General features: G+C 42.7%; 2 protein-coding genes across 2 annotated transcripts; one reads left to right on the top strand and one right to left on the bottom strand.

Moving 5' to 3' along the window:
- Positions 1-443: 443 nt before the first annotated feature.
- Positions 444-3,348, top strand: LOC106957432 (rho GDP-dissociation inhibitor 1-like). Its single transcript, XM_015048782.1, has 5 exons — positions 444-664; positions 1,722-1,805; positions 2,212-2,288; positions 2,412-2,475; positions 3,116-3,348. The coding sequence occupies exons 1-5, from the start codon at positions 475-477 to the stop codon at positions 3,316-3,318; spliced, it is 618 nt and encodes a 205-aa protein (XP_014904268.1). The 5' UTR covers positions 444-474; the 3' UTR covers positions 3,319-3,348.
- A 1,932-nt stretch (positions 3,349-5,280) lies between these two features.
- On the bottom strand, positions 5,281-13,217 carry LOC106957431 (cerebellar degeneration-related protein 2-like). Its single transcript, XM_015048781.1, has 5 exons — positions 12,754-13,217; positions 8,376-8,488; positions 7,790-7,938; positions 7,226-7,390; positions 5,281-6,574 (listed from the first exon to the last, which is right to left on the bottom strand). The coding sequence occupies exons 1-5, from the start codon at positions 12,830-12,832 to the stop codon at positions 5,650-5,652; spliced, it is 1,431 nt and encodes a 476-aa protein (XP_014904267.1). The 5' UTR covers positions 12,833-13,217; the 3' UTR covers positions 5,281-5,649.
- Positions 13,218-13,806: the final 589 nt, after the last annotated feature.

Genomic DNA, 13,806 nt, shown 5'->3' on the forward strand with positions numbered 1-13,806 from the left:
GTTATAATAATAAAAAAAGGAACTTTGAGGTCATTAATGCGTCAAACACATGTAATGACCTTTATTTGATTTTATCAAAGTGTAAAAGTTCATTAAAGTACCTTCTGCTTGTTAGTTGATGCCTTTATAGATGGAGAATGACGAGGTTTCTTTTTTTTTAATGCAACTTTATTAATTCTTTGTGATTGTTGCTAGTCTAAGTTATGCCATTTAAACCAACCTGACTATGACTAATTGTTCTAACTCTGCTTAAAAGTGTTTAAATTATATTGTGCTTCATTGTGTAAACCTGCCTTTGTTTGTACATGAGCTTGTGTCCTCAGGTCAAAGTTCACAGAGGTTCCTCTCAGCAGCCATGACTCTTTGCCTCTTTGCTTCACTTGTAGTTTTCATTTAAAAAAATAAAAAGGAGCCCCTCCGTTTCCTCCATTTTTTATCGTTCCCTCCCTCTCTGTCGCCACAGTCTAGTGCACCATGGCAGAGCAGGACCTCACACCGGAGCAGCTGAAAGAGATCGCCGCGGCCAACGAGGAGAAAGAATCGGACATAAACTACAAACCTCCTGCACAGAAGAGCTTACAGGAGATCCAGGAGCTGGACAAAGATGACGAGAGCCTGCGGAAGTACAAGGAGGCGCTGCTGGGCAAGGCTGCCGTGGTCGCAGGTTCGTGCCGACCCGACTCATTTATCCGCTCCGTTTGGCCCGTCGGTTGTTTCCATCATCGAATGTCAGCTGTTTGTTGTGAAAACAGGGCAACTCAGATCGACATCCTCGCATACGAATATTTATCCCGCCTGACAGAGAGCAATGAGTCCCATCTACTTCATCATACAAACATCCGAGTGTTGCAAAGGCTTTGCCAAGCCAACCAGCACCTCCATCTTCTTTTGCTTTGGGCTTAATGATGGGTTAATGCCTCCATGTGTTGTAGGGCCTCCTCATATAAACAAAGATGGTTATACGAGATTAAACTGATGTCACATGTCAGAAGTTTCCATTTATCTCCGCATGCCATCACTACAGGCAGTTTTTGAATATGCCAAACTTTTACAGTGTTTTGGAAAAGTGTGCACCTTTTGAACTCTTCACAGTGAAACAGCATTGCTCTTTTAGGCTTTATGTGATTGACCAGCACATGAGAGCTTTTCTAATAAAGATTGTTTGGCTTTTAATCCCCTTTTATTTGTTATTGTGAATTCCCCAGAGTAACCCGTCAAAGTCCAGGCGGAAATCCTTTTTAGAATTTGAGTGAAGAATTTAAAAAATGTTCACTCTTTCATTCCAATCTGGTTGAGCTACTTTGCAGCAAAGAAGAGGCAAAAATGTCATTCAGTCTGTGCAGAGAGAAACCAGAAGTAACTAGAAGCTGTAATTACACCGCAAGGTGGTTCTAACAATTATTGATTTAGAGGGAATATAAATACACACCACATTTTCTGATTTTAATTTGTATTTATTGTTTTGTTTCACAATTATGTCCTAGTCTGTTGTTGTTCATCCTAACATTCCTCCCCCCCCCTCCCAAAAAAAAAAAAAACAAACTTCTGTGGAATTTATTTATTTTTTTGTGGCTGAAAAAGGAAACAGTCCTCAGGATGTGTCTGAAGAACAACAATGTGATGTCCAAATAATCAGCTGAAGGAAGATGTTGCCTAATGAGTGCTTTTAGAGGAAGAAAACGCACGGTGCCCATCATTTATTTAACTTTTCTCTTTACTAGATCCCACTGCACCAAATGTCCAGGTGACACGGATGACGCTGATGTGTGAAAATGCACCCGCTCCCTTGATCCTTGACCTGCAGGGTAAGTACTGTTCAGCTGCAGGTTTTAGAGGTCAAAGGGCAGGAGGAGGAGCATTACCTCTGTCCTCATACTGAAGGAAGTCCAATCACTACACACAGTAAGCAGTCCCTTCCCTCTGCGCAAATTTAGACGCTGCGTCATTAGCCTGCTAATTAGCAATGAGGAGATTCTTATGGAAGTGGGTTAATTAGCCACTTCCTGATGGCGCACTTTGTCCCCTCTCAGTGGTCAAAATGGGTATAACAAGGAAGGAAAACTGCTGCCTGTTTTTATTCACTGCGCCCCCTGGTGGACGGTGCACTCACCATCTCACGAAAACGAAGAATGTTTAAGACTGAAGCAAACAATTTGTTCCAAGTTTTTTTTATATCTAGAATAAATTTTTCTTTTATTTTCTACATTTCAGGAGACCTGGAGAACTTCAAGAAGCACCCATTCACACTGAAGGAGGGAGTTGAGTACAGAATAAAGATCAACTTCAAGGTAATGGTTCTCTCATTCTGTGCATCTCTGTTAGTCTAGAACTGCTGAATGTTTTGAAATTTATGGTGATTTTTTTTTTCTTTTAATGATTGCTGAAAGCATAATGCATGATGCTTTTTGCAGGTGAACAAAGAGATCGTTTCAGGTCTGAGATACAATCAGCAAACATTCAGGAAAGGAGTCAAAGGTAAAAATGTTTTTTTTTTTTTTTTTTTTTTTTCTAAGTTGGTTGCAATTCGAAGTTAAAGCCACCAAAAACTCAGTGCAGGTGGAGAAATATCAGAATCCCTTATGTAACATGCTTCCTGTTTCTATGAGTTTTAAAACAAAACATGTAGTTTTACCATTTGCTTTATGAACCAGTCCCTTCTGCATGCAGGCTCAGATGTAACGTATTTTCCAGAACACGTTTCCCCTTTTTTTCAGTTTGATGAACGAAAAAAGTGAATGTGTTGGTTTCAATACCAGGAAACCAACACATTTCCCATCATTTCTAATAAAAATGGTCAGATGTGAAGCCAGACCAATGGCAGAAGTTTGTTAATGCCAAGAAAAACAGCGGGGTCAAAGTGCAACTTGCTAAGGGATGTTTGTCCAAACAAAGTTTCTGTTTTTGGATTGAATTACAGAAATGAACTTTTATGACTCACTTGTTCAGATGCATCTGTTTAGAGCAACTTATATCGGAAGGTGGGGATGTTTGGACTGTTTCTGAGCTGTCAGTATCTTACCTGGAGAAGGAAAGTGGTCAGAAGGATTCTCCTTTTCTAGATTCTAGATGTTCTGCTCATGCCACTGTCTCCTTTCCCTCCTTTTCTCGTCTGCAGTGGATAAGTCGGACTACATGGTGGGAAGCTACGGCCCGAGACCGGACGAGGAATACGAGTTCCTCACCACCCTGGAGGAAGCCCCCAAAGGGATGCTGGCCCGCGGCACTTACAACATCAAGTCCAAGTTCACAGACGACGACAAGTACGACCATCTCTCCTGGGAGTGGAGCCTCGCTATCAAGAAGGACTGGAAAGACTGATTTTTTTCCCGCTGCGTCTCGTTCACTTTCCTCCCCGCTCGGCGTTTTTCCAGCCTTTCCTCGTCTTGCTGTCATTCCAAGGATTTCTCTCCGCATTATGTCGTCTTAGGCTTCTGCTCTCTCCGTCCATCACAGCCCTCCCTTCCGCTCTCGCACCTTTTGTTTCTAGCTTTTAATCACGTCATTCATCATCATTCCCTCAATTGTAACAATTAATTCGTTTACACCCACCCTTTTCTGATAAAGTATTAAATCCTCAAAAATGGAGAAAGCAAACTGTGCACAATCCAGATTTTCAAGATGGTTTGTTATACAAGAGAAAACGGTGGAGGAAAAAAAAACCCATCAGTGTAGGATTTCCTCTCCCCCTGTACCACCGATTCTTTCTTTTACTAACATTTTTCATTGTTCTGTGTAATCATCATGGTCTGCCTCGGGCAGCAGCACGCAGAACGCCTGCTAGCGCAGATTTAGCAATCACTGCTGGACGTAACTCTTGAACAGAGCCCAGCTAAAGCCTCTGAGCAGATTATACGTACTTGGGTCTCGTTAAAACTAGTTGGACTTCCAAATAGTTTGGATCTTGATATAATCTACTCGGAGAACAGGGGGAAACAGTTACCTCTAACCACCCCACAAGCCCCATTTAGCTTTAGCTGCCGCTCGTTCTCACCCTATCAGGTATTTTATTATTTTCCTTTTTTTTTCTTATTAGCATCTACGTGGCCTTAATAGCAGTTATGAAGATCTAGGAAAAAAAATTGTTGAGCCATTTGCCTTCTGAGTATGTGAGCCTGTTTTAACACATGGAATCAGAGCTAAGAGTTTGTCTTTGCTTCAGGTTTAATTACTCCAGTACACATTTTGTTGGATAACATTCATTTCTTCATTTTTCTTTGTAGTGGTCTGAAAATCTAAAACTGAACTCTAAGAGTCCCGATCGCTGTGTCTTCTATGCTGAGTCGAATACAGGACGCGTTAAACCGTTCACTTTACGACGTGGAGATTATTTCTGCTGACTGTGCCTCCAGACCCATCGTCTCTCAATCAGTATCCAAACCTCAGCCTTTAAGCACGCTAACGGTTGAACACACAGCTGGCCATGCTAGGTGTTTTCTCGTTTTATACACTCCATATGTAAATGAACGTCAGTTTGGCCTCGTTTAGCCTCGTGTGTCACGGGGCTGACGGTTCTTCTCAGTGAGGTGGGTTAAACTTATTGTGTGCTGTCTGTATTGCCTACAGTTTATGGATCTCTGGTGTTCAAATTAAAGTGTTCAGACTGGGTGGGTGTGTGTGTCGCTTGTTTTTGTTCAAACCGCAGAAGTTGCATATAAATGATTTTAGATTATCATCCAGTACTTTGGTCTTAATTTGTGATTTACTGTGTAGATCTGATCAGAAATGGCGTGATTCTGAGATTTATGTTCTATTAAATTATAGAAAATATGAAACATGGAAAAAAAAATTGGTGCACAAGTTTTATTTTTTTCTGTTTCTCTCTTCTAAACGCATTTTAAAATAATTAAATCATTGAAATCTTAATTGCTGAATGTATTAACATTTTTTTTTGTAAAGTGCATGATAGCATTGTTTTGGTTAGATGTTATGTAAAATAAACTGAATGTTGGTTTAGACTGGCCCTCCCAAAGCCCTGACCTCTATTGACCTTTTCAAAACTCCTTAAGAACAAAGTCCATGCCAAGAACGTAACAATGTAAATAAAAACTACCAACATTCCCAAGGAGTGGCTAAATATCCACCCAAAGCTTTTGTCTGAAGCTTGTTGATGGCAACAAAAACACAATTAAATTTACTGAGACTTTTTGAGGAGATATTAAAGAAGCTGTATGAATAGTTATGGTCCTGCAGCTTGTGCAAGTAAACTTCAGATGTCATTTATTTGCCGACTCTCTGAATTCATCATATCCAGGAAAAGAAAATTAAATATAAAACATTAAGATTTGCTTTAGTTTTAAAGCTTGTGATTTTATTTATTCATTTTTTTAAGCATTTAGTGATGTTATAAACAAGTACATGCTGGAAATGTCCAAAGCCCCTCACGCTTTAGGTTCATTTGGCTTATTATTGAAACAGTCAATCACTCCGACATCTCGATTATAGAAACAAAACAAAACCATCTTTACCTTCTGATCTCTGGCCTGTATAAGACGTCCTGCGCAGCAAAATAACGTTTGGCAGTTTTACATGAATAAGTAGCGTTTCCTATACTTCAGCAGCTGAACTGTGAGGTAATGCTTTGTAAATTAGCTTGAGCTTTTCTCAGTGCATTTAGGTTCTTCTTGTGGGGTTGAGGGGGGGAGTTCAGTTTTATTTGTGAGTCTTTCGGCTCTTCGGGGAGTTCATGTCCCTCTTGGTCTTCTGCAGCCGGGAGAAGATCTCCTTGAACAGCGCTTTGTACTCCGGCGTGTTCTGACTCAGCCGCTTGTCCACCTGCTCCACCTGCCTGCTGATGCCCTCCAGCGCCTCCGGGGTGGAGGGGGTCTGCGGAGGCGTCGAAGGGCCGACAGCGCCGGCCCCGGACGTGGAAGGCTCCGCTGAGCTCATGTTGTACTCCCTCACGGAGGGGTCTCTGGAGACGGGCCGCGACGTCTGCACCCCGGCGTGGCACAGCGTCTCCTCGTGGCGCCTGCACTTCCCCAGCAGCTCCTCGTACTTCTCCAGCAGGGCGTGGTATTGCTCGTCCACCTCCCGCAGGATGGACATGCCCCGTTTGCGGGTGCCGTTGCCCTGAAGCGGGTAGCCGCCCTGGCGCCGGCCGGACGCGGCCGAGATGGCGTTCAAGGCCGTGTCGCTGCAGCTCTTCCGCACCGGGCCTCCGCCTTGCTGCCCGGCTCCTCCCTCGGCTTCACCGCCCTCCTCCAGCCCGCCTTCCTCCTCCGGGGTGTCCGTCTCGGGGCCGTTGCCGAGCAGCATCTCCAAGCCGTCCTCCATGTCCCCGATGAGGCACACCCTGGACTTCCGGAGCTGCTGCATCTCCAGCAGCTCCGCCTCGAGCTCCTGGACCCGCAGCTTGCAGCCCTCGGCGCCCAGCAGGCGCTGCTCCAGCTGCTCGAACTCCTGCAGCACCACGGCGCACTCCCGCTCCACGCTCTCCCGCTTCGACCGCTCCGAGGCCATGGCCGAGTGCAGGGAGGACACGATGTCTCTGAGGCGGTCGTTTTCCTCGTCCAGAGGCTGCCGCTCCACCAGGTCAACGCTGCCAGGGTTGGCCAAGAGGAACCCGTCCTCGTATCTAAAGAAAGCGTCACAGCACTGGCTTAGAAACAAATGCATGGGGTGTGCTTCGTTGTAATAAGCACACTCCATGCAAAGCTTATTAATGAGAACACCTTTTGTACCCAAAGGCCCCTCATGATGTACATTCACAATCTGGTTCTGCATCTGTTTAGGACCTGCGGGTTTACATGTCAATGTAGCTTTTTTGGTTTAAATGCTTCCTAAACTGTTTAATTTAATTTATTCCGACTACTTTATAACAGAGAGAATATAGTTCGAAACAATCAAAGAAAAATGATCCGTTTTTGTTCCCATAGAAAGTACTCCTGGCTCTGAGCTGGAGCGTTTAGTCAGTGTTCAAGCTTAGCAGTTCCTTTCTTAGATGCTTGTTATAAATGCGAGAAAAGTCAATACCTCGTTGCGTTCAGATGGGCTTCCTAAAAGACGGAGCAGTTTTTGCTAACCGAACGATCATCTGATTCGGATGCTATAATTTGATCTGCACGCAACTGCATTATATTGGCAGGAAGAGGATCGATTTGAACAAGGTTCCAGTAAACGGATATGACTTAAAGTTTGCCTTGTAAACTTCCTTTAGATGAAGTTTCTAGTGTCCTGCTGGGATAGAAATGAGGTGAACAGAAACTGCGGCGTGTGCTGCAGCAACCTGGGAGCAGTGCAGAGCTCCTTGAGGCAGGGGAACGAGTGGACCGTCTTGCGCCGCTCCTTCTTCTCTCTGCGCACCCTCAGCTCCTCCAGGGTCCGCAGCTCCTCCACCCGAGTCGTGAGACCGTCCACCTGACTCTGCAGGGTCTCCATGGTGCCCGTCAACCTGAGTGCACAAACACAACTCGGATTAATCTGCTCGGAAAGAACAAAGGCAGCTATTGTGGAGGGTGGGTGGGTTATAATTAGCCGTTAGCCCCAGTAACATGATTTGTAAATGTCTAATCTCCGATTAGAGAAATTTCTGAACATGTTACAAGCGGTTGCGTAAGAGGAACAGCAACAAAAAAACAACTTCCCCGATACCTGACATACCAGCCCTGTGTGGGTTAATGGCTCTCTGAAATCTCTAACGGGTTTATGAGCATGAGGGAAATCACTGCTGCTGCTTAAGTTCCCCGTTTTTCTAGAACATTTCTGCATACTGCTTTGGAAAATAGCTGTCAAAACTCAGCATACGCCAATAACCGTCTCATTATGGGCTGTCGGATGGGTCGGCGGTCACCTGTCTATCTTCTGCTGCGAGGCCTTGCTCTCCAGCACCAGCTTCTCGTTGGTGATCTCCAGCTCTCGGGCCGTCACGTCCAGCTGCTCGTACACCTTGGCGTGCTGCTCGTTCATCTCCCTCAGCATTTCCAGCTGCTTGGACAGGTACTGTGAAGCGAAGCATGTTCGATGGCGTGAAGAGGTGGCGGGCAGCGATTTATAGAAGATGTCCGTCCAGAGAGGACATCGGGACATCGTCTCGCTCCAGTCTCATCGTGCATGTGTAACGCGACAAAACGCAAAGAGCTATTTGGACGGCTCGAAGCAATCACAAAAATTTTGTCAGCAGGGTTCAAACCTAAGACCTTCTTGCTGAAAGGTAACAACCCAGAACCGCAACTAGAACTGACTAAATGATTCAAGTAAATTGGTGCAGTTAGAATGAGAACAAAAACTTGTTGTAAAGGAGTAGAAAATAAAAAATACTAAAAATCTTTAGTTATGTAAAACGACGTTAAAAACATTTTCTCTCGCTGACCTGAAACGTGAAAAAATGAACATGGTTGGGAAAAAAAAAAAACGGATGCTTGGGGAGACTGCCGTACCTCTATCTCTTGCACTTGCTCCTCGTTGTTGATGTACATCTGCTGGAGAGAGTCCTCCAGCTCCTTGTTGCGTTCGAGGAGAGTCTTGCCGAGCTCCGCGGCCAAATGCAGGTCTGAACGAGAGCCGAGACAGAAAGACGGACGTAAACGAACAAACACAGACGATCTGCGGTTGCTTTTAGAAGAGCAACAACATCGCCGCTTTTACAGAGCAGCTGCTGACGGTAAGGAAAGTCTGTCTCAGTGAAACACGGAGGAGGAAGAAAATGGTTGCAGATTTGTTCGCATAAATAATAGGGCTGAAGTGATTAATCGGATTCATTGTGATTAATCGGTTATTGAAGATGATCGTCGACTGAAGTGATTAATCGGATTCATTGTGATTAATCGGTTATTGAAGATGATCGTCGACTGAAGTGATTAATCGGTTATTGAAGATGATCGTCGACTAATTTAGTAATTGATTAATTGTTAACTGGAGCATACCTACAAAAAAAACTGTTTTGCTGAAAGAATAACATATTCACAGCAGTAATTTAGCTCTCTGTACAAAAAATATACACATTTTGCATTTAAGATTTAAAAAAGAAAAAGACCAGTGACAATTTTAGTTTCACCTGGTTCAAATTTGGATAAAAAAAAAAAAATCTATTAAGTACTTTTTGCTATCCAGTTACTAATCAGTTTAATCCATAAAATAGTCAACATATTACTACTACTCTGGACTGATGGTGACATTAGGGCTGAAATTTGTACATGCTGTTAGAATATATATTTTTTTAGTTGGAGGTTACAAAGTTTAGCAATAATTTGTTTTTGTCATTTAAAAAAAAGAATTATTTGCATCTTTTAAAGTATTTCTAATATTGTACACAATACGTGGTTAACCCTTGTGCGTGAGAGGACTGGTGTGTGGGGTCAGTTGGACCCCATTTCTAGACACAAGGGTTAAGTGAACAATTTGTAGAATGTGCCAATTTTTAAATGAGCGATTAATCGTCAAAACAGTCTGTAGAATAATTATCAAAATAACTGTTAGCTGCAAAATAACTGGCATGAACGTGATCTGTGCCTATTTTAATATGTTTTTGATAAATGCTGCCGTTTCATGGTTGATGTAAAAAACTAAACTTTTGCTATTTCATTAGCGTCATGTGTTGAACTAGTACTATCAATTCAATTACACATTTTTTTCTCTTTCTTTCTTTCTTTTTTTTTTTTTAAATGGCGATTGTGCCATAGAGGTTTGCAGACAGCACTTTCCCAGGCTTAGAAGATTAAAACTGGAGGAAGAAGAACCCTGGTGGGAGTTCATAGCCGGAGAAAAAAGAAAAAAAAACAGAACTAGAGGAGTGAAAAGACGGCAAGAAAGAGAATCACTGACATTTTCGGGAGTGTTTCCTCACCACAGCGACGAGCACTGACAGGAACACGCTTACAGATTATTGCAGATTACTGGTACGAAATTCAGAGCTGCCATTTATCACAGCATCGTTACTGAAAGCATCGGAAATCTTCGAGACTTATCGAACGCACTTAGTGCTCATCTCTGCTTCTGCGCTGAGGGAAGCAGCTGCAGGCTGCAGTCTCGAATGCGGGGGTTACGCAACTCCTTAAGGAGGAGAAAAAAAAAACAAGGCCAAACATCAGATATGTTCTGCTGCTCGTGTTCCTCCACTGGGATGTGTGAATCACACTCGGGCTCCCCCCTGCAGCGCCAGCAGCACAAGCATGGCATCACCATGCAAACGCCCTCTGCACACACACACACACACACACACATGCATGCACACACACTCACTTCAGAGGTTTGTGGAATCGTAATCAACACGGCGGGATTTAAAATAGAAGAGCCGGCGGCGAAGATGTTGCATAACAGCGTCGTTTCTGGGATCTAACTTCATGATTGTGTGGATGATGATGATAACAATACCATCCACTCTCTGACCCCGAAGCGTCAAAATCTCTGCTCCCGTTATGTCCGGAGGGGGGGAGGGAGGGAGGGGCTCTACTCAGCTCAGACATTTAATGTTTTTCGACCTCAGATCGGAATAATGGCAACATCAGAGAGTCAAATCCACCTGATTTCCTCCTCTTACGACGACGATGCGTAATGTGGTGATGAGATGCAAAGCCGCTTTGGTTCTCTGGGTCAGCAGGTGATCAGGTGATGTTGAGGACGCTCTCATCTCGCCTCTGAGGAAGCTCTGCTCCAATTAAAGTGAATCCATTTAAATCATCAGGGAAGGATTGATCTCGGTCGCAAGTCAATTATACTTGCACAAGAGCCGCAAATGTTGCAGGGTATACTAATTTGACCATTTTAATGTTGGATCCAATTGTTGATTATCCTAATTTCATTTGATTTGGTGTGTGCAAGAAATATAGCCCTTTGTCTGAAAGGGCAGTGCATTGGCGCCATAGTCAAGAGTCCACTAGGGGGACTCGTGCGCTCTTTACAAATAATACAAGAACAAGTAAAGGCGCACTGGTTTCGTCTGATTTATTCTCTTGTATTTCTCCCCTTTTTATAAGGTAAGAGATTAATCTTTGGAGAATGATATGGATGCTCTATGTGTGCGAGTTTGTATGTGTTTAGTTTGTTTTGCGTCATGTATTAGTTATTTTGTTTTAATGTGATGTGCGAAGAGTGTTTGGCTAGCTACTTAGCTCTGTTTCTGTTTCTGCCGTTGGCTATATGTTCTGTTCGGCATCTAGCAGCCTGATTTGTTTAAATGAGAATAATTGTGATTTTTATGTGTTGGGCTGCTCTTTACAAATAATACAAGAACAAGTAAAGGCGCACTGGTTTCGTCTGATAATTTATTCTCTTGTATTTCTCCCCTTTTTATAAGGGATAACACAAAATCGCAAGTAGGTTCTTCAGATGCATTTCGATAGTAAACAGTTGAGTTCAGGTGCATTTGTCAACTACGTTTTCCCCCTTTTGTCTAGAATAAACATTTGAGATAGTTTTTCAGACAAGTTGTTTTACGATCGATTCGGCCATTCAACTCCAGAATAATGCCAAGAGGGAAAACTAAGTGGACAGAAGAAAACAAGAAATCCAGTCAGATGAAGCCATTTTCTACAAAAAAAAAAGGCACTACAGAAATATAACACTTTAACTCCATGCAGCCAGTTTCCTTACCAGTGTTATTCTGAATAAACAAAAACAAAAAAAAAGAATTGGCTAAATTGTAACAGTGAAAAGCTAATTTGTCGCTTAATTGTGAACATCTACAAAAAAAAAATTAAAATAACGAGATAATATTTCATCTTTGTTTTTATGGTTGGTAATCATTTGTGATGTTTTGAATCTATACATGGGGGGGGGAAAAAATTACTTTTTGATGCCTAAAGTTCATCTTCACCAGCCATGTTTATTAGGATTTTGTCTCCAGATATTTTTTTGTTTTATGTATAAATTCTTCCTAACTTTAAGATCTAAAGATATGACTCACATTTGCATTTCAGATATCTAAAGCTTATCTATTTGAAACGCACATGTAAATCATAAGAGAACTAACTTTCATAGCTGTCAAGTCTACAAATACTTTAACTTTATGTCACCATCTGCCTTATGTGGCGTATTTTCAGCTGTCATTACCAGCAGCTGATAAAAGTCACGTTTAGAGTTCATTTAATAAAATTATTCACGTCTCTTTCGATGGATTTTCAAATGTCTTGCACTTTGTTTGCTTGAGAATTTAAATCACAACTGTAGCTGCAAAATATATCAACATATCCCAGTTGTTATGGCACAGGACTGTTTAGATGCGATATTTGGTAGGCGATAATATTTCAGATATGTTCAAATTTCCAAAAGCATGTTTTTGGCCATCTTTGCAGCCCTTTATGCCCACAGCTGACCCACGTAATCATCACATCCAGCAGAAATACTGCATTGTCATGTTTTCCTGTTGTGCTGCAAAAAATAAATGTAACCAATATTAGATCTAGTATCTGGACAGGAAGGTACAATAAAACTTATTTGTGCATCCAAGTAACTTGATATTGGAGGATGGTCTGACTAAATGGTACAGTGGCATTCCATACATTGGCAGCATATTCTAAATTAGCAAAATGTATATTTCTGATTGAGAAATGGCGGATGGATCTCTAAAATAATGTCGAAACAAAAGGAGATCTTTGCTTTGCAAGCTTGGAGTAGCAAGCAGCGTGAGTACAGTGATGTGCCAGGACGGAGGAAGGAGCTGAAAACAGAGGCAGCATTCACGCAGGGTTATTCCGGGATGCCTCCCCGACGAGATCCCGATAATTAGCGGAGGATGAGACCGGGAGAGAGATTCATTCATTCATTCATTCTGCATTTTGCAACCCTGCGACCCACCCACCACCACGAAGATGACCTCACCTTGCTCCAGGTCCCGCTGGTCGTACCACGGCTCCTCCTCCTCCGTTACAAACTCCTCCATCCTCCCAGCTCGAAGCATCGATGCCGGGTGAACTTCTCCTCCTTCTTCCGCCCCTCGCCTCCGTCGTCTTCTTCCACCGGCAATGAAGAGCAGACCCGCCCGGAAGTGGAAGCAAATACACACAAACAAAACAATAGCGGCGCTGCCTCTTCAGAGTGATTTGATCCGGCTTAAATCCAGGCAGAGCAGCTGCTGCTTCTGAAACCACCTGCAGGTGTTGGAGGCTCCAGAGAGATGCAGCAGCAGCAGCGCTGGTAGTTCAGGGAGCCTCTGCTAGCGGGGGCCCTGCTGCTGCGGCGGCGGCTGCGTCCTTTAAAGACGCAGACTGGCAGCCAGCAGCCCGGTGACCAACTACTGCTGCATTCACGAGCCGTGGGAAATAGGAGCTCCGTAGAGATCACAGAGCAATAATCAGTAGGTTGTTGGATTAGTAGTGGCGTTGTTCCGCTCGGATGGAAGGAAGGAAGGAAGGAAGGCAGGAAGGAAGGAAGGAAGGAAGAAAGAAAGAAAGAAAGAAAGAAAGAAAGAAAGAAAGAAAGAAAATTGCTCTGTTAGTTATTTTAGAGCTTTTGGAGATGCAAATTAACAATAGAAAATTAGATTGGTGTAACTGAGAGAGTGCTTGTGATTCCCCTCAGACCATTTCACCCTGGTTATAGAGCCATGTGGCTCATATCTAAACGTGCAACTGCAAGTTTAGATAAAAGCATAAATCTGATTTTTTTTTAAAAATTAAACGTATCCTTATTTTTTTATTATTTTTATTTTAGCAAAACAATGCAGCATCCAAGTTTACACTATTTGCTGTTTTCCTTAAAAGACAATCCTTTTCTCATCTTTTTTCGTTTGCTGAACATTTTCTAAAGTTAGAACAAATATTTCTTCATCAAACAAGTTAGTAAACCAAGCACTGGGTTAAGGAAACAAGATAAAACAGTTTATTCCGTCTTCACATCATTTTATTTTATTACTTCTTTTTTTTTAAAACTATT

The sequence above is a fragment of the Poecilia latipinna genome, unplaced genomic scaffold (assembly GCF_001443285.1).
Source record: "Poecilia latipinna isolate Pla-1442-1.1 unplaced genomic scaffold, P_latipinna-1.0 Scaffold902, whole genome shotgun sequence".
Lineage (NCBI taxonomy): Eukaryota > Metazoa > Chordata > Actinopteri > Cyprinodontiformes > Poeciliidae > Poecilia > Poecilia latipinna.